The 21,062-nt window shown below is 34.9% G+C and overlaps 1 protein-coding gene across 1 annotated transcript in view; it reads left to right on the plus strand.

The window, feature by feature from the left end:
* The window catches only part of TLK1 (tousled like kinase 1), a 141,849-nt gene that overhangs the window by 16,964 nt on the left and 103,823 nt on the right, over positions 1-21,062 (plus strand). Inside the window, exon 2 of the mRNA XM_058300657.1 lies at positions 18,587-18,705. Coding sequence (XP_058156640.1) covers positions 18,587-18,705 — 119 coding nt within the window. The remainder of the gene's footprint in view (positions 1-18,586; positions 18,706-21,062) is intronic.

The following is a 21,062-nucleotide window of genomic DNA, read 5'->3' on the forward strand; positions in this document are numbered from 1 at the left end:
ACTCACACTTATTTAGCGACAAATTCCCCTTTCCCTGAAACCTCTCTTCTGCTTTTGTGTATATGAATGTTTTTATATTAAGTATTACATGTAAGAGAAGTCATACAATATTTGTCCTTTTGTGTCTGGCTTATTTCACTCTACATGAAGACTTTGAGGTTCATCCATGTTGTAGCTAATACCAGTACTTTTTGTTTATCCATTCATCTGTTGAAGGACACTTCCACCTTTTGGTTATTGTTAGTAATGCTGCGATGAGCACTGGTGTACAGATATCTAAATCCTTTCTCTTCTTTTGGGGATATACCTAGTAGTGTAATTGCTGGGCCCATATGGTAATTCTGTGTTTAACTGTATTAGTCAGCCAAAGAGGTGCTGATGCAAAATACCAGAAATTGGTTGGTCTTTATAAAGGGTATTTATTTTTAAAGGGTATTTATTTGGGATTTATTTGGGATACCAGGCTATAAACATCACCAGTCTATTTTCACGTGTTGGAGCAAGATGGCTGCCGATGACTGGGAGGATTCAGGCTTCCTGGGTTCTTCCCTTCCTAGGGCTTGCTGTGTGCTTACTTCCTGGGGCTACAACTTAAGACTTCAGCATCAAACTCCAACATTAAGAACCCTCAACTATGTACTTTGCCATGCCTTTTATCTTTGAGTCCCCACCCACCAAGGGACAGGGACTCAATGCCCTAATGACATGACCCAATCAAAGCCCCAATCATAACTCAATCATGCCCAGGTACAGACCAGATTACAAACATAATCCAATATCTATTTTTAGAATTCAGAACTATATCAAACTGCTATATTAACTTTCTAAGAAACTGCAAAAATATTTTCTGTAGTGGCCACACAATTTTATATTCCTACCAGCAATGTATGCGAGGGTTCCTATTTCTCCTAATCCTTGCTAACACTTATTTTCACCTTTTAAAGTATAGCCAACCTAGTGGATAAGAAGTGGTATCACATTGTAGTTTTGATTTTCATTCCTCTAATGGCTAATGATGTTGAGAATGCTTTTATATATTTATTGGCCATTTGAATATCTTTGCTGAAGAAATGTCTGTTCAAATCCTTGGCCCGATGCGTCCGCCCTTGACACCACCCGCTGTCCGCCGTGCGCCCGATTTTTAATTGGGTGGTTTGTCTTTTTGTGTTGAGTTATAGGAGTTTCTTATATATCATGTTTAATAAATCCTCCTCAGATATATCATTTCCAGATATTTTCTCCCATTATGTATGTCGTTTTCACTTTCTTAAAAATGTCCCTTTCACAAACATTTTAAATTTTGATATAGTACATTGTATTTATTTTTTCTTTTATTGCTGGTGCTTCTGATGTGTAATCTAAAGATCCTTTACCTACCCTTACAAGGTTCTGAAAATATTTCCTTATGTTTTCTTGTAAGAGTTTCATAGTATTAGCTTTACATTAGGTTGGTGATCCATTTTGAGTTTTTTATATGTTGTGAAAGATAAGTATCCACCTTTATTCTTTCACATGTAGATTTCTAGTTGTCATAGAAACATTTAAGAGTCTTCTATCCCCATTGAATGGACTTGGGACCCTTGTTAGAAATCACCTGGCCCTAGATGTCTAGATTTTTCTACTGACTCAATTCTATTCCATAGTCTATCCTTAATGCCAATATCACACTGTTTTATTACTGTAACTTTTTAGTAAGTTTTGAAATTAAGAAGTGTGAGCTCTCCAATTTTGTACTTCTTTTTAAAGATTGTTTTGGCTATTGAGGGCCCTTTGCAATTCCATATGAATTTGAGGATCAGCTTTTCATTTCTGCAAAAAAACAAAAACAAAGAAAAAAATGCTCAAATTTTGACAGGGGTTTGTGTTAAATTTGTAGAACACTTTAGACAATGTTAGCATCTTAATAATATTGAGTCTCCCAGTCCATGTACATAGGATGTGTTATCATTTATTTAGGTCTTTAATTTCTTTCAGCAATGTTTTAGTTTTCATTGTACCAGTCTTTCACATTCTTGGTTAAGTTTCTACATAAGTATTTTATTCTTGTAGATGTTACTGTAAACATACTGTAGATGTTTCTTTTGCAGATTGTTCATTACTGATATAAAAGAAACCCAAGTGATTTCTGCATATTTATCTTGTACCATGCAGTTTTGCTGAATTTAATAATTCTAGTAGCTTGTGTATTCTTGGGGTTGTCTGTATATAGGATCATGTCATCTTTGAGGAGGGATAACTTTACATCTTCCTTTCCATATTGGATGCCTTATGGTTTTTTTCTTATGCCTGATTGCCCTGACTAGAACTTCCAGTAAATTATAGAATAACTGGTGAAAGTGGGCATCCTTGCCTTGTTCTTGACTTTAGGAGGAAAGCTTTTAGTCTTTCATGGTAGATGTGGGTTTTTCATCAATACCCATTGTCATGCCATGAAGTCTTTCATCATTTTTATGTCCACTGTGGGTTTTTCATAAATTCCAATTATCAATGTCGAGACAGTTCTTTTCTATTACTATTTTTATCAAGCAGGGGTGCTGGATTTTGTCAGATGCCTTTTCAGCATTAATTGAGATGATCATGTGGCTTTTTCCTTTCATTCTAGTAATGTAGTATTTACACTGATTTTCTTATATTGAAATGTCCTTGCATTCTTGGAATAAAACCCACTTGGTCACAGTGTATAACCTTTTTATTATACTGTTGTGTTCAGTGTGCCAATATTTTGTTAAGGATTTTTCCCAATTTCCCTTGTGATTTCTTCTTTGACCCATTGGTGGTTTGATAGTGTTAATGTCCACATGTTTCTAAACTTTTCAGTTTTCAATATTTTTAAGTTTATTAAGATTTCATTTGTAGTCCAACAAAGTCTATCCTGGAAACAGTCCATGTACATTTGAGAGAAGTATGTTCTCTGCACTTGTTGGGTGTGGTCTATAGATGTCCCCTTGGTCTAATTGGTTAATAGTGTTCAAGTTTCTGTTTCCTTATTGATCTTCTATTTGTATGGTCTGTCAGTTATTGAAAGTGGTGTACTGAAGTGTCCAACCGTTCTATTCTTGTCAGCGGCACCGGAAATCTGTGTCTCTTTTTTATTGCGTCATCTTGCTGAGTCAGCTCTCCGTGAGTGTGGCACCACTCCTGGGCAAGCTGCGCTTTTTTTGTGCGGGATGGCTCTCCTTATGGGGTGCACTCCTTGCACGTGGGGATCCCCTACATGGCACCTGTGTGGCACGGCACACCTTGCATACATCAGCACTGCGCGTGGGCTAGCTCACCACACAGGTCAGGAGGCCCTGGGTTTGAACCCTGGACCTCCCATGTGGTAGGCGAATGCTCTATCAGAAGAACCAAATCTACTTCCCCCAACTCTTCTAGAACTATCTGTTTTGTCCTTCAATTCTGTCATTTGGTTGCTTCATATATATATATTATAAACATATATATGTTTATAGTCTTTATATTTTTTCTTAATTGAACCTTTTGCCAATATATACTATCTTTCTTTGTTTCTTATAATCTTTTTTGATTTGAAAGTCTGTTTGACTATAATAATCCAAGAAAAATTCATTATTTTAACAGAAAACCAAACTCCAGTTTTGCATGAATACACAGTTTGGTATGAAAGCTCTTTAAAAATATTATAAAATAAGCTTATCCAATCCTATTCAACATCCACCACCACAAGTAAAATTTATTTCTACAAACCCTCCACAACTTTCTGTATCCACCCAGGCTTTGTCTTACACATTCTTGCTTCTCATTCTGTGAAAACCATTTTATTTTAGGACAAAACTAGACTGTTCCTTAACAAAGCACATCCTGCATACTTTACATACCTCCATACCTTAAATTACCAAAAAGATCTTGAATCAGCCCTCAAACATCCTACAAAGCATAATTATTCTTAAAATATAAAGTTTGTCAAAATAATAACTCAATTTTGTTAAATAAAACTTTACATTTTTGTTGTCTGCTCTTCTGTGTTTTTACTTGTCTGCCTTTTTGTTGCGTCCCCTTGCTCAGTCGGCTCTCCGTGGTGCTTGATGGCCAGGCGGCACAGTCCAGGCTTATTTTATCAGTAAACCTGTATAACTTAAATAGACCATATCTAAGTAGAATAAATTGTATGTTTGTATTAATTACAATTAGTATTCATAGCTCAGAGGTCATAACTACATTAAGGGATGGCTTTTAGAAGTATTGCTTGCTTCATTTTACCTTTTTATCAGTATACCAGTGAGATACATTATGAATAATTTCTTAAACAACTTTTTGGAGGTGAGTAGGGGGACTGGTTGAAAGCCATGATTTAATTGCAGGCTTATAAAAGCAACTAGCATTCCGCTCCCCCCCCCCCCTGCTTTTTTTTGTTTCAATGAAGGTTAAAAAAACCTTTTTGTTTCCAGACTATCCCAAAATTATGAACAACTTTAAAAGCAGAATATGGAAAGTATTCTATAACTGTTTAATTTGTCCCAAGCATAATCCAGGAAAACCTTTTCATAGCTCTCAAGGACATTTTCCTTTACCTGCTGGATCTTCTGAAATTTGGCAATTGGATTTTATTCAGTTTTTCCCATCCCAAGGCTATAAATACGGTTTGTTTGTTTTTTTTCATTTTAAAAACAATTTATTGAAGTGTCTTATTCGCACATGAACATACATAAACAATAAGTGTATAGTAAAAGTTAAAAACTTATAAAACAAACATATGACATCATGTATGTTATGGTGAGCTATACCCACCATAGACACCTTGCATTGCTGTGAAACATTTGTAACAAATTATGAAAGAGCATTGTTAAAGTATTAATACTAACTATAGTCTGTATCTTACATTTGGTTTATTTTCCCCCCAACCCACCCTATTATTTTTTATTGTTGTTCATAAACAATACAGTTATCTAAAGTGTACTATCAGTGGCATTTGGTATAATCATCAAATTGTGCATTCATCACTTCAATCAATATAAGAATATTTTCATCACTTAAAACAATAACAAAAAACAAATCACTATCATACCTATATTGTTACCGGATCCTTCTAGCTCCTTGGCTATGTTACATAAATTAATTTAAGAACATATGGGTTCAGTTAGGCCAGTAGTTTATGAAGGAATTGAGAGAAGAGAATAGAAATGGGAGAAAAGAGCAGATTATGGGTCCCAGTTACACTTGCAGGCTGGTGCAGGCAGAAAGAGAGCCAGAGTTGCTGCAGTTGCTTTTTAAACCATTAATTACCCCTCCCTTGTTAATGTTCGAGGGAGGAGTCCCAGCTGTTTGCTGTTTTGATTGTTTGCCCCACCCATCAATTCCCTGGTGAGGGTGTGTGGGGGGGTGGGAGGTTACCAATGGTAAGGCCCTTTGAGAATATCTGGGACTTTTTCTTGATCCTGGACGAAATCCTGTTGCAAATGGGGAATTCTCGCGAGGTTCTTCCAGCTGCCTTTTGGTGGTGGGGCGGGGAGGGGGAGTTCCCTCAGGGGAGGCTCCAGGAGGGTTCCATGGCCATGGTTTTCTGCCTTCTCATTCCCTAAACTAGCCTGCCTCAATTCGTTATTAATAGCACTACTAATTACAAATCCTATGATGTGCTTTCACCATTTCTATTCATTTGCAAACATTTCCAAACCACTTTTTACCAATTCTGCACAGATTAAATCTCAGCTTTTCATTCTTTTCTCTGGTGACTTATATTCTAGCCATTAACTCCATGAGTTTGCTTATTATATTAATATTTAGTGCATAATAGTGAAGTTATACAGGCCCTTTTGTGCCTAGCTTGCTTCACTCAACGTAATGTCCTCCAAGGTCATCCATGTTGTCATGTTTCATGACTTCATTTCTTCTTACAGCTTCATAATATTCCATCATGTGTATATACTACAGTTTATCCATTTGTGAATTGATGGACACCTTGGTTGTTTCCATCTTGTAGCAGTTGTGAATAATGTTGCTCTGAACATCAGTGTGCAGATGTATGTCTGTGTCACTGCTAAATATGCTTTAATAGTGATTTGTCTACTACAGCTACTGCCACAATGTTATTAGAAAAAATTCCAAATTGGAGAATTCCCATGGAACTTTCCACCTTCCAGGACAAATCACACAAAATATGGGCTATTCAGCAACATTCGCCCTGTACTTACTACTGTTAATCTCCAGGACCAGTAGAAACAATTCTAAACCAAACCCACACCTCTCCCATTTTCCCTGTACCCAGCCCTTCTCCAATACTTCCTTAACTGGTTTATTCATATTAGGCCATATTAGTGTATAAATAGCACATTATTTCAGATATGTACTTTATCTTCCCTGGTTGCTGTTCATGGACTTGTTCATACTTTAAAAACAATTACAGAACATGTAGCTTCTCTATTAGACTGACTTGTGGCAAATGAGACCTTCCATTTGTTTTCTCCATTATCAGATTGCTGACTTTATAAGCAGAGAGTAAATTTTGTTAATTTACTTTTTTGTTTTTGAGGGGACATTGAAAGAGAAGAAACAGTATTATAAAAAGTATGGTCAGCTAAATTTTTGAACTAATGTACAGAGCTAACAATTCTGATGTCTGACTTCTCTCCATTTATTAAAAGACAGGGAAACATCTACTCTTTAACCTAAAACTTGTAAAAGCTACTTGTATAACTGGATAACTGGAAGGTTTCAACACCCTCAAAGAGTTACTCTGGAAGAACTATTCCAGAGGTGAACTATTGCCCACAGGCTGGGTTTGATCCACCACCTGTTTTTTGTACTGTTCACAAAGAGAGAATGGTTTTTATATTTTTAAATAGCTGGGGGGGAAATAAGTACAAATTATATGAAATTCCATGAATGTGTCCATGAATGAGGTTTTATTGGAAAACCACTATGCCCATTCATTTGTATATTGTCCATGGCTGCATTTGTACTACCATGAGAGAGGGCAGCTGTGACAGAGGCAAAACCTAAAATATATACTAATGAGCCTTTTCAAAAATGTTTGCCAACCCATGTTCTATACCTAATTTCAAAGCAAGGAATTAGGTACAGAATAAAAATAAAACTAAATGTTAATAAATAAAAATGTTGTTTCAGTGAAAGTATTTTTTAAAATACCATAACCATAGTCTTTTAGTGGCTTTTTATTTGAATTCCACCATCAAGACACATACATACAGGCACAAGCTTTGCTTTTTAATGCCTGCAGTATCTGGGTTAAGCCCAAATCTTAGGATGAACTTTCGTTCTATTAGGCTCTTCGGACATTCTTAATAAATGTGAAATTTACTCTAGTTACTTACACAGCACTGTGTTCTGATATAACTGGGCTACAAGTAATTTTACTCTATATGAATTTATAAAAGGTGCCCTCAGTAATAGTTATTTGCTTTGCTAAAAGTAAGTTCTTTGGGGAGGTGGTTGAGGTTGTAATTTATCATATTAGCTTTCAAAGATAAAAATGCTTGCTAGCATCAAGAAGTTTTAGACGGTTTTCTAAGTTGTTATGGCACCTATTTTTGGTCACTAACTTGTTAACAAAATTACGGTAAGAACATTTGTTAAACTTAAGAAACTTAAAAAATTCAATTTATTTGTCTTGGTTTTAGCAAGTAGAGAGTAGATAACTACTATATATTGATCCTAGCTAGGAGGCTGCTGATATACTGATCTGAAAAATCTATTTCAAGCCTTTCAATTTTGGGGACAAGCCAAAATAATTTACTCTGTCTTTAAAATTCCATTTTTCTTCCCTTTTGGCTCCTTATTCTAGAGAAGCAAATTAACCAGTTCAAACAATTGCAGGTGATCTTAACAGAAGAACTCTGTGTAGTGATTAGATTTATAGTAAAAAGAAGCTTTAACTGTAAAAAGCAATAGTAATAGTCCATGATGTGAAAGATGTGACCATTACTAATTAACACTTATTTAAACAATTTTATGACCAAGCAATTCAAAATTAATAAATTTTAAGTGAGTAATTTTATAAAACAAATAAGTCACAAATAGAAAAAAAATAATAAACATGTTGAAAACTGTTGGTAATCAAATATATGCAAGTAAAATAACCTGGAACGCCATCCCTTCTTTAAACAGCCATACATTTTATAAAAATATTTTAAAAATATAAAAACATAACCACTAGAATGGTTATGTTTCCATTACACTAGTTCATATGTGAGTTGTAGGTGGCACTATAACTAGGTAAAAATCTTACAGTACAGTAACATCCATAAAGACATACATATCTTTTGTTTTAATAACCTAACCAGTAAATTGAACTGTAACTACAGTGTATGAGGCATGCAAATTTAAAAAACCAGGAAGTTTCTAAGATTAAGACAGAGTTTTTATATTAAATTACTCTAGCCAGAAACATTGTAGAAATGTTTATAATAGCAAGAAATTAGAGACCACTTGAATCACCAATGGTAGGTGAAAGATTAAATATACTACTGTACACCCATTTAGTGGAATGTTAGGTGGCCATGATAATAATGTTCATGAAAACAATGTGGAAAATTTTTTGTTTAAATCAGAAAAACAAGATATAAAATAGTAATTAGTGTACAGTTTCAACAGTACTGTGATGGCTGCCAGACAGCTTTCCTGATTATGAAATTTGCAAATGCCCTTAAAACACAAATTCCCTTATAAGAACGTAGGAAAATATAATTTAAAAAACTTGTTAAAAGTAGAATGAATATGCAGTGAAACCATAGGTATATGTCACGTATCTTCAACAATTATCAGTTTTAACACACAGGTTTAAATGAACCTTTTAGGCTTTTGATTCTAGAAAACATTTATAGAGCAATTTAAATTTCATTTAAACATGTATACTGCATTATATTTTTATGGTGGTAATATTAACAAGCAATGAACTTATATGAATATACAAATCAAATTTATCTGAAACTTGTTTTTTTAACAAATCACTTTTATTGATACATTTTAATAAAACATACAGTTCATTCAAAGTGTACAATCAGTAGTATTTGGTAAAATCACAAAGTTGTATGCTTCTATCATTATTAGAGCATTTTTATTATTTCAATAATAATAAAAACAACAAGAAAATTCCCTACTTATCAGTCTCTCTCTGTTTCCCTTCCTGTATATAGCTTCTGTTTCTGGCTATTCTTGTACAATTATTTGCTTATTAAGCAGTTTTATTTAGATATATTTGTATACCGTATGATCTATCCAAAGTATGTAATAAATGGCTTTTAGTATAATCATAATGCCAACTCAGTGAAGCTTGTTTTTTATGGCAAAGAACTACTACTGTTGTTTTCAGAGTTAACATGATTAAGTTGGTCTACTTTGGGAAAATATTTTTCAGGAATAAAAGGTTTTCCTTTTGGGGGTGGGGCAACTTAATGAGTTTCTGGATATTTGACTACATGTAAAGAAAAGAGCAAACAGAATTGGGGGGGCTCAAATTTTCTTCACTTTGTTCATTTTCTTTGCTCTTGATACTTTTGGGTTCATGGCTAAGGTTAAATAGAGAAAGATGTGAAATTGTTTCTTTTTCTTCACTCTTTATTTTATAAATATACATCTTTTTTTAAATAAGGAAAATAAATTGATATTGAGGCAGAAATGTTAAGCCAAAAAATTACTATAGTTGATAGAAACCTTGTGTTTTAGTTTGCTAAAGCTGCTGAAAGCAATGTATTGGAAATTGGTTGGCTTTTACAGTGGGATTTTATTGGCTTGTAAGCTTACAGTTCGAGGCTGAGAAAAATGTCCATATCAGTGCATCAGGTGGCACTCGGTCCCCAAAGACCAGCTGTGGGCAGTCCTGGAATTCTCTGTCACATGGGAAGGCATGTGGTAGCTGTCTGCTAGTTTCTACCTTCTCCTTGGCTCTTTGAGTGTCTGACTTCTCCATCTGTGGCCTTATTTTTCAGCTTTTCTGGGTTCCTCTTTGAGCTCCTGTGTCTGTTTTCTGTTTTCATTCCATTTATAAAGGACTCCTGTAAGAGGATTAAGACCTACCCTGGGTTATACTTTCCAGAAGTAATCTTATTAAAATCACTCTTATATGAAGTGACCTTTAAATTAAAAGGTCCTACCTAGGAAAGGGTCACACCCACAGGAACGGATTAGTTGTAAGGACATGATCCTCAAACTACCACACCTTGTTAAGATCAGAATTTTTAAGCGATTTCATAGGTTTGCTAGAAGACTGTAATGTCAATTTAAGGGTCAAATTGGTATATAAGTAGACGTTGCATCTACCACTTTGTTTTGATAGCTTTTAGCCTAATATGCAAATAAGAGATACATGGGAATGACCCATAATTTCTTTGAATCACAGAACATGGTCCAAAAATGGCAGTTATAATAATTTGTGAGAGCACTAGAAGACTGATTATACCATAGGTCTTCTGGTCATTGAATATTAGGTAGAACCATAGGAACCTAGTTTATAGATTAAAAAATGATTGAATGTCTGTAATTTCATGTGGTTCAATCTGTTAAAATCAATTTTTCATCCTTGGTTCAAATTGATTGACTTAACCTGTATTATATATTTATCAAAGTTATAGGTTGGCATTTCTGTTAAGGTTGCCAGTAATAGAAATTATTACTGCAATTTAAAAATTCTGGTCTTTGATGATTTGGCCACTGGAAATGTGTTTTTTGGAGGAAAATTATGATACTAGTGGAGTTTATGTACTAAATTATGCATCTGGAACCTAAACGTTGGCATTCTCTGGAGTCTCATAGCAGTTTGGAGTTGGGAATGATGGTTAAAGATTGTTCTTTAACACAGGATAATTCGTGTTAAACTTTTCTATGAGGCATTTAGAACATGTAGGACTCCTAAGCAGAGTAGCCTGTTTGTTGGAAATCTTGTGGATAAAACCCTTTGGTTTTTTCTTTATTCGAATGTTTATGCTAAACACATAGAAAATAAGCAGATAAACAGGATGCTGCATTGTCTGCTAGTATGATCATTTTATTGCTTTCTCTTTTCACACCACTTACTTGACAGTGATTTGTTTAGGCATGTTGCTTGTTTTTCTTGGGCTTAAGAATAGCAGCAATTATGGAGTTCATATGTGCCAGGAAGCTGCCAAGGGTTTACATGTATTGTCTCATTTAATTTACACAGCAACCTTATGAGATAGGTTCTGGTATTACCAAAATTTTGCTGAGAAAGTTAAGTAACCTTTTATAGGCCACATTGTCAGTAAATGGTATAGCTGGTATTGAATGCAGGCTGTCTGGTACCAGAGACCATGCACTTAATCCTAAAACTCTACTGTTAAAATAAATCTCCACAGAAATCCATTTTAGGACTTGTGTGAGGGTACGATAGAGATGATGCTGATGAAATAATGCTTACATTGAAAGCAGTGTATAAACCTTTAGAATATTTTACCCTTGTCTTAGGATGTAGATAGTGCTTAACTTGAACTTCTTAAATAAAATGCATGCAGTTTACTTCCCTGCTGCAGAGTGGCTTGTAAGAAATAAAAACTGATATGTGGCCTTTTTCTCACCCTACATTATTGGGATAGGAGAATAGGGCAAGAAATACTATGGAGCATCACTGTCATTTTTTTTTAGGTACATCTCAAATGGTAACTTTTGAGCAGAGGGATTTTGGGAGATAGGAGTATAGGGCCTTTTCACTTTTATATTTCTGTGTTGTTTATTACAACAAGTACATGTTACTTTATCAAACCGAAAAAGATTCTTGTATAGGCTAGGGATAAGTGTACCAGTTGACTTTCTGGGAAGTTAGGAGAAAGTCACGTTTTACCAAATTTCTGTTTTGAAGCTTTCCTGGAGAATACTCCTCCTTCCTTTGCTTGTGTGTTCTAACTCTAACTCTATCCCCTCATGGATAGAGTTGCCTTTGCATTTTCGTTAAAAATCACTTGACCATTTATGTGTAGATGTGTTTCTGTACTTTATTTTGTCGCATTGATCTGTATGTGTGTCCTTTTGCTCTTCTTGAGTATAGTATCTGTATTAGTCAGCTAAAGGTGTGCTGATGCAAAATATCAGAAATTGGTTGGTTTTTATAAAGGGTATTTATTTGGGGTAGGAGCTTACAGATACCAGGCCATAAAGCATAAGTTACTTCCTCACCAGAGTCTATTTTCACATGTTGGAGCAAGACGGCTGCTGACGTCTGTGAGGGTTCAGACTTCCTGGGTTCCTCCCTTCCTCAGGCTTCTTTTTCCTGGGCTCAGGATTTCTCTCTTCTCTTCCTAAGGCTTGTTTCTGTTTCCTCTTTGAGCTTACTTTCCAGGGCTCCAGCTTAAGACTTCAGTATCAAATTCTAACATCAAAACCCCTCAACTCTGTTCTTTGCCATGACTTTTATCTGTGAATCCCCACCCACTAAGGGGGGGGAACTCATCTCCTTAATAACATGGCCCAATCAAAGTCCTAATCATAACTCAATCATGCCAAGGTATAGATCAGACTACAAACATAATCCATGATCTATTTTTTTAATTCATAACCATATCAAAGAGATACCATATCTTTTTTCTTTTTTTAAAGATATATTTTATTTATTTCTCCCTCCCCCCCCACCCCTGCTCCCCATTCCCCTTTTGTCTGCTCTCTGTGTCTACTAGTTGTGTATTCTTCTGTGTCTGCTTGTATTCTTGGTAGTGGCTCCAGGAACTGATCCTGGGACCTTCCAGAGTAGGAGGGAGGCTATTACTCTCTTGCGCCACCTCATCTCACCTATTCTGCTGCATCTTCTTATTTTCTCTCCTCTGTGTCTTTTGTTGCATCATCTTGCTGCACCAGCTCTCTACATTGGCCAGGACTCCTGTGTGGGGTGGCTTTCCCATGCAGGGCAGCTCTCCTGCAGGGGGCCACATTCCTGCATAGGCCAGCACTCCACTTGGGCCCCGCTCACTGAGTGCGCCCACTTGCTCTCACCAGGAGGCCCTGGACATAGAACCTTGGACCTCCTGTATGGTAGATGGGAGCCCAATTGGTTGAGTTACATCTGTTTCCCTTGAATATATTATCTTAATAGCAGATCTGGATATCAGGGTAATAATGAAATTATTAAAAGAATTATAAAAGAGATGTGCTTTTCTTTTTCAGCTTGGCTTTGGCATTTTCTTAAATTTTTAAAAATAGTTTGTTGATATCTGCAGAAAACCCTGCCAAGAGTTTGATTGGTATTACATCAAATAAATAAATTTAGGGAGAATTGACTTATTAACAATACCAAGTCTTCAATTCATACACATTATATATCTTCATTTATTTAGGTATTTTTAAATTTTTATCAATGTTTTGTAATTTTCAGCATACAGATTCTGTACATACTTTGTTAAATTTATAACTAAATGTTGTTTTTTCTCTTGTACCCCTGCTGTTTTTTACCCTCCTCCTCTTCCTTTTTGGTATTATCATGACAATTAAAAATTTTTTTAAATTGTCAGTTCTTCATTGCTAGTATATAAAAGTATGATTGTTTTGCTTTGAACACATAGCTTATTGCTAAATTCACTTAATTGGTTTTATTTATTTAAATTAGTTTTAGGAGCTTCTTTGCAGATTCTGTGGCATTTTCTATATAGACAATCATGTTGTCTGTGAATAATGAGAGTTTATTTTTTCCTTTCTAAAATATATACCTTTCATTTTTTTCTTGCCTTTTTACAGTCGCTAATTTCCAGTATAATATTGAATAGGAGTGGTAAGAAAAGATATTCTTGCTTAGTTTTCAATCTTAGGGGGAAACATTTAGTCTTTGTTTTGTTACTGTTTATGTTACCTCTCTGTTTTATGATGTTGCCTATAGTTTTTTCATAGATGCCCTTTATTAGGTTGAGAAAATTCCCTTTTATTTTCTAGTTTACTAAGAATTTTTTAAAATTATAGATGTTGAATTTTGTCAGATTTTTTTTGCATGTGTTGAGATTATCATGTATTTTTTTTTCTTAATTTTAATATGGTGAATTATATTGATTTTTGAATGTTGAAGCAATTTTGCATTCTGGATAGACACACTTGTTCATGATGTATTATTATCTTTTTTATATATTGTGGATTTGAGTCGTTAATATTTTATTGAGAATTTTTGAGTTTGTTCATGAGCCAAATATTGGCCTAGAATTTCATTGTTTAAAAATATTTATTGAAATATATCACTCATACAGAAACATACATAAACAATAAGTGTGTAATAGTTGTGAAACCTACAAAACAAACATATATAACATCAAACAAACATATATAACATCTCACCCTACCACCAATAACTTGCATTGTTTTTAAACCTTTTTAACTAATGATTAAAGAGCATTGTCAAAATATTACTACTAAACAAAGTATTTTTCACCTAACCAATCTGATTATTATCTTTGTATCATTTATATATAAACATTCATAAACAAGTGTGTAGTAAAAGTTGTGAACTTACAAAGCATACATGCATAACATCATACAAGAGTCCCATATATCAACCCTCCACCAACACCTTGCATTGTCATGAGACGTTTGTTACAAACTATGAAAGAACACTGTCAAAATCTTATTACTAATCATAGTTCTTGTCTTACATTTGGTGTGTTTTTCCCCCAACCCACCCTATTATTATTTTTTAAATGTGTTTTTTTATGATACAAGTTGGAAACTTATAAAACAATCATGCACATGTGCAGAATTCCCAAACAGTATCCCTCCATCAACATACCACAATGTGGTGTCATTTACTACAGATAAAATAATATCATCTGATTATTACCATATCCATAGTGTACATTTGGCTCACATTTTCCATACTACCTCAGTATTAACACAGTACATCTTCTGCATAGATGAAAGAATATTATTACTACTAACTACAGTCCATAGGTCACTGTAATTTCATTTTATTATAATTTCTTGGTCTGTTTTAGTATCAAGAGTAATGCTGGTCTCATAAAATAAGTTGAGATGTTTAATTCTATTTTATTTTTGTAGAAAAGATTGCTTAGAATTGGTATTGTTTTTTCCTTAAATGTTTAATAAAATTTATCAGTGAGACCATCTGGGACTGAGGGTTTTGATTTATTTTGTTGTTGGAAGGTACTTCCATTTATATAATTTAGGAGAGTATCTTATTTGGAGGCAGCCTTAGATTAAGACTATGAAATATTTGTTTGGATTGAGATATATTGAATTTGGAAAGAATGGTAGGACAAATAGGAATGGATTATACCATAATTCTTGGTCTAGTTTTTTTTTTTTTTTAAGATTTATTTTATTTTTATTTCTCTCCCCTTTCCCCCCGTTGTCTGCTCTCTGTGTCCATTTGTTGTGTGTACTTCTGGGTCTGCTTGTATTATCAGGCAGCACTGGGAAACTGTGTCTCTTTTTTGTTGTGTCATCTTGCTGCATCATCTGCTGTGTCAGCTCTCCATGCGTTCAGCACCACTCCTGGGCAGGCTGTGCTTTTTTCACGTGGGGTAGCTCTTCTTACAGGGTGCACACCTTGTGCATGGGGCACCCCTATGCGGGGCGCCCCTGAATGGCACAGCACTGTGTGTGGGCCAGCTTACCACACTGGTCAGGAGGCCCTGGGAATTGAACCCTGGACCCTCCATATGGTAGGTGGATGCTCTATCAGTTGAGCCACGTCCACTTCTCTTGGTCTAGTTTTAGTCTCCATTCTGCTACTTACCATTTAATGATAGCTAATAAGTCTTCTCAGAGCTTGATCTCTTTCTTCATGCTATTTTATTAGACAAAGGTGTTATGAAGATTAGATTTGAGAAGGTAAAGAGTTTTGACTAGTAATAATAGCAAATACATGCAGTTCTTTCTGTTTACCTGGCATTCTTTTGTTGTTGTTTCCCTAGCACTCTTTTACACACACTTTCTATATAAGCTCTCTTAACACAGTGAACCTCTGGGGTAAGTACTGTTATTTTTGCCTCCATTTTATTGGCACAGAAACAGGCATAGAGAAAGGTTAAATGACTTGCCCAAAATGACACAGCTGGTGAGTCTGGATTTAAACCTATGCACTGTGGTTTCAGAACCCCTGCTTTAAATTATTACTGTCCTGTATTGTCTTTCTAAAATAGAAAGAATTTTCATGCTAAAGAAATGACAAGGTAGGTACAGTCATTAGTGTGAAATCTTTCTAAGATGTAATAGTGTTATTTACTCTGCCATTGTTCTGCTTTCCACTGTGAAGTCTCTGAGAGTATATATCTGATAAAAGTTACTTGTCTAGGTATTGTTATATTTTAGTGAGCTGGTGGAAATAGAAGTTACTGCTGTGGATGTAGTGATTTGGAGGCAGTGGTGGTGAGGTTGGGCAGGATGTTATAAAAATAACAATTTGCATGCTTGAGCAAGTAAAGTGTATGACCATAGATGATATTTATTTTTATTTCTACCAAGTTTCTGATCAGAAAATATGAAAGTTTTGGCGAGATTTGAAAGTACATTGTCATGACTATACTTAAAACAGAAACCAGATGAGGATGTAGTTATAATTCAGCAGCTTAAAGAATAAATTAAATGAAAGTATGAAGAACATGAAATTCAAGTTAGAGTTTTTTAAAGGGCCTAAAAGGATGGCAAAAGTAGGCTAGCTATTGAAGGGAAAATGATTTGAGAGAGATTGGATACAAGTAAATGGAGCATCCTTGAATATCAAGAAGAAATGGAGTCAAATGCAAGAGTTGAAGGCTTTAGCTTTTTCGTGGGAGTTACATTCTTTGGGCTGAAAGAAGGAGTGGCCAGAGGAAGACATATTCTGGTAGGGGGTGCAGATGAATGTGAAAAGATTGACTCTATCCAACTTAATCCAACTGTTCTACAACTAGATGAGGATGAAGGATAAGCTAAGAAAGGAATCTTTTAAAGATAAGATCTATAGGTCTCAAGCTTTGGCAGAGTGTGTAGAAGGGGGTTAGTGTAGTTTGCAAAATATTCTCCGCGTGATTTTGGACTCTTATAGCCTCACTGCAGTGACAGGTTTTTTAAAGACTTTTTTTTCTTTATTAGAGAATCTGTGGGTTTACAGAGCAATCATGCTTAAAAGAAAGGATTTCCATATACCTCTCTTATTAACACCTTGCATTTGTGTGAAACATTTAAGATTGATGAAAGCACATTTTTATAATTGTACTGTTAACTGTAGCCCGTGGTTTACTTTAGGGGCCACAGTCTGTGTAGTGTTGTTCCATAGATTTTTTATTAAAATTTTTCTTTTTTTTACCATCTGTACAATATAACATTTCATCTGTTAACCACATTCAGATATATATATTTCAGTGCTGATAATTATATTCAAAATGTTGTGCTACCATTGATAGGTAGCACATGTAGTACATTGATAGTATTTTATCAATAGGGTATTCGCAGACATGGATAAAAGAATTATTAAGAATTTAATTGAACAGTAAGACAATGTGGTGCTTCAGTCTGTGTAGTAGCAATTACATAATGGTGATAATTTAAAAAAAAACACTCAACGTAATTGTTTAAAAACAGGTGTTACTACCTCTGTGATCTGTCTGATATATGTGTGTGTGCGTTCCATCTACCCAGTGGGAACTGAAAACTATCAGCTTCTCAAAAAAATCTTCAGAGGTAGGACAGTAATAATACAGTCCATTCCAGTTTAAAATATAGTTAGTCAGATAAGATATCCAAACTAAAATAATTAATAGTAATGTCACTTAATGCCAAAATTCTGTATTAGTTTAAAATTAGGTAGATTAAACTATGAGAGCAGTAATTTTCAAACAATGACAGTAGCTCATGGAATCCGTTTACTGGCTCACCACAACCAGCATTTTTTTTTTTCAAAGACTTATTTTATTTATTTATTTCTCTCCCCTCCCGCCCCCCCCCACCCCGAGTTGTCTGTTCTCTGTGTCTATTTGCTGCGTCTTCTTCTTTGTCTGCTTTTGTTGTCAGCGGCACGGGAATCTGTGTTTCTTTCTGTTGCGTCATCTTGTGTGTCAGCTCTCCGTGTGTGCGGCACCATTCCTGGGCAGACTGCACTTTCTTTCGTGCTGGGCAGCTCACCTTACGGGGCACACTCCTTGCACGTGGGGCTCCCCTACGCGGGAGACACCCCTGCGTGGCACGGCACTCCTTGCACGCATCAGCACTACGCATGGGCCAGCTGCACATGGGTCAAGGAGGCCCGGGGTTTGAACCGCGGACCTCCCCTGTGGTAGATGGATGCCCCAACCACTGGGCCAAGTCCGCTTCCCTTGTTTGTTTTTTAATAGCCTAGCATAGACTAGAAAATACTAGTGTGCAGGCAGTAAAGTATTTGTAAAACTTTTAAATATATTTATGTATATTTCTGTGTACTGAACTGGATGGAAAATATATTTCTTACTGTGGGTCACGATCAAAAAAGTTCGAAATACACTGTTTTAGAGGAGTAGGGTATTCTGCTAAACCAGTATGGACATTATGATATAAATCTTACAGTACTCACAAGACTCAATTTCATGTTTGTAGCATTCATTCATAAATTTTATTGACGTCTTAGCTAACTATATACTATATTTTTGTGCATGTGTATAAATATGTCATTTTAAAAAAATAGATGCATTTATATAAATATATGTATTTTTTTAAATAGGTGCAATGGATGAGCTTCATAGTCTGGATCCAAGAAGGCAAGAATTATTGGAAGCTAGATTTACAGCAGTTGCAAGCGGTAGCACTGGGAGCACTGGCAGTTGCAGTGTTGGAGCTAAAGTGAGTAAAATTGTAATATTTATTTGATGTTCTTTCCTTGTATTAAATCATCTAAAATATATGTTAACAGCAAAATATTACAATTTTTATAATTGTATAAAAGAAATAAAATCAGTTTTAACCTGCCTTCTAATAGGGTGTGACATTTCAGGGACATTATGCTGTAATATAGCATAATATGTTTCAGAGATAAAAAGGCATTTGATAGACTGTACTTCCTTTTTCCCATTATATAATTTCTTACCCTTGCTTCTTTTGTTTCTTCCTTGCTCCTGTCTCACAGTTGAATCAAAAGTGTTTATCAGGCAGCTAATGATAACCAGTGTTATTCTAGATCTGTGGTTTTCAAAGTCTGGTCCCTGGACCAGCAGCAGCAGCATCACCTGGGGAATTTGTTAAAAATGTAAATTATCGGGCCCTATCCCAAATCGGCTGACTCTAAGGATATCCCTCCAGGTGATTCTGATGCACATTGAATTTAAGCAGATACAGCACCTGTTTGAATTTTTTTGTTTGTGTACTTTTGTTTGAATTTCAGTTTCAGGGAGTTAAGTATAATTCTGAGTTCATAGCACATTATCATCACTGGTTTGTGGAAGGCCCTTCTATTATGCTATTTATTTCTTTACTCCTTTCCATCCTTATACCTCAAGTTCATCTTCCCTCATTCATAGTAAATCATTCTAATGTTTTTTGTTTAATTTGCCCTTGCAAATGTGTATTGTTTTGTGAATATATTTTTAACTTATTTTACTTAATTTCTTTATTATATTTCATTGTTTCTTATTTTTCACTAAGCATTGTGTTAGTATCCTTCCATGTGCTATCTTCTAACTGCTATATAAAACATTATAGTTTTTCTCTGCTGATGAGGTGTTCCAGTGATAAATACCAAGTTGCCTTTAGTGCCCTATTACTTCAGACTGCAATGAATATCCTTGTACTTGTTTTCTTATGGGCCTTTGTGAGGATTTATTTAGAATATATCCTAAGAGAAGAATTGTTAGATGGGTGTGTATATCCTTAAATTGAATAAATAGTGCAAAATTGCTATTCAGAATGGTTGTATTAATCTGGACTTTAAGCTCAGAGTATGTTTCTCTGCATTCCCACAAATACTTGGCATTATCCAAATACTCATTTTTGACAGTCTACTTGGTATAAAATTATCTTGTTTCAATTATACCACAAGTTATTTTCAATCTTTCTTTATACGCTTGTTGACTTTTTGGCAAATATCTTACCAGTTGTTCATATTATGCCTATTTTTCTGTTAGGATTGCTTTCTTGTCAAACTGGTTTGTACATGTTCTTTGTATATTCTTCATATTAATTCCTTGTTTGTTTTATACATTGCAAATAACTTCTTTCTCTCTGTCATATGTGTTTTATTTATTTACTTATTTATGTATTTATTGCATTTTTTTGAAGATACATAAATCACAAAAAATGTTACATTAAAAAATAAAAAGAGATTCCCATATTCCTCACCTACCACCACCCCATTCCTCCCACATCAACAACCTCTTTCATCTTTGTGGCACATTCATTGCATTTGGTGAATACATGTTGGAGCACTACTGCACCACATGGGTAATAGTTTAAATTATAGTTTACACTCTCCCCCATTCCATTCAGTGGATTACAGCAGGATATATAATGTCCAGCATCTATCCCTGCCATATCATTTAGGACAACTCCAAGTCCCGAAAATGCCCCCACGTCACATCTCTTCTTTCCTCTCCCTGCCCTCAGTAACTACCGTGGCCACTTTCTCCATATCAATGCTATATTTTCTTCTATTACTAGTCACAATAGTTCTATAGTAGAATACCAGTAAGTCCACTCTAATCTTTTTGTGGTATCTGTTCATCATTGTTCAAAAATCATATCCATCATGGACTCTTATTTTTATTACTCACAAATTTTTTGATTTATGATCTTTACCTGTGAAGTTTTTAAATGTATTTTTATTGAAGTATATCATTCATACATGAATATGCATAAACAAATATATAGTAAAGATTATGAACTGAAAAAAAAACATGCATAACCTCAAACATCAAACAGGCATCTCATACATCACCCCTCCACCAACATCTTGCATTGTTCTGAAACATGTGTTACAGACTATGTAAGAGCAGTAGCAAAATATTATACTAACTATAGTCCCTATCTTACATTTGGTGTATTTTTCCCCCAACCCACCTTATTTTTTTAAAATATTTTTTTATTACAGAGCTTTTGAACTTGCCAAACAATCTTGCACATGTGTAGAATTCCCATACAACACCCCTTCACCAACACTCCACACCTTGGTGCAACATTTGTTACAGATTATGAGATAATATCATCAC

This window comes from Dasypus novemcinctus, chromosome 7, assembly GCF_030445035.2.
Source record: "Dasypus novemcinctus isolate mDasNov1 chromosome 7, mDasNov1.1.hap2, whole genome shotgun sequence".
Taxonomy (NCBI): domain Eukaryota; kingdom Metazoa; phylum Chordata; class Mammalia; order Cingulata; family Dasypodidae; genus Dasypus; species Dasypus novemcinctus.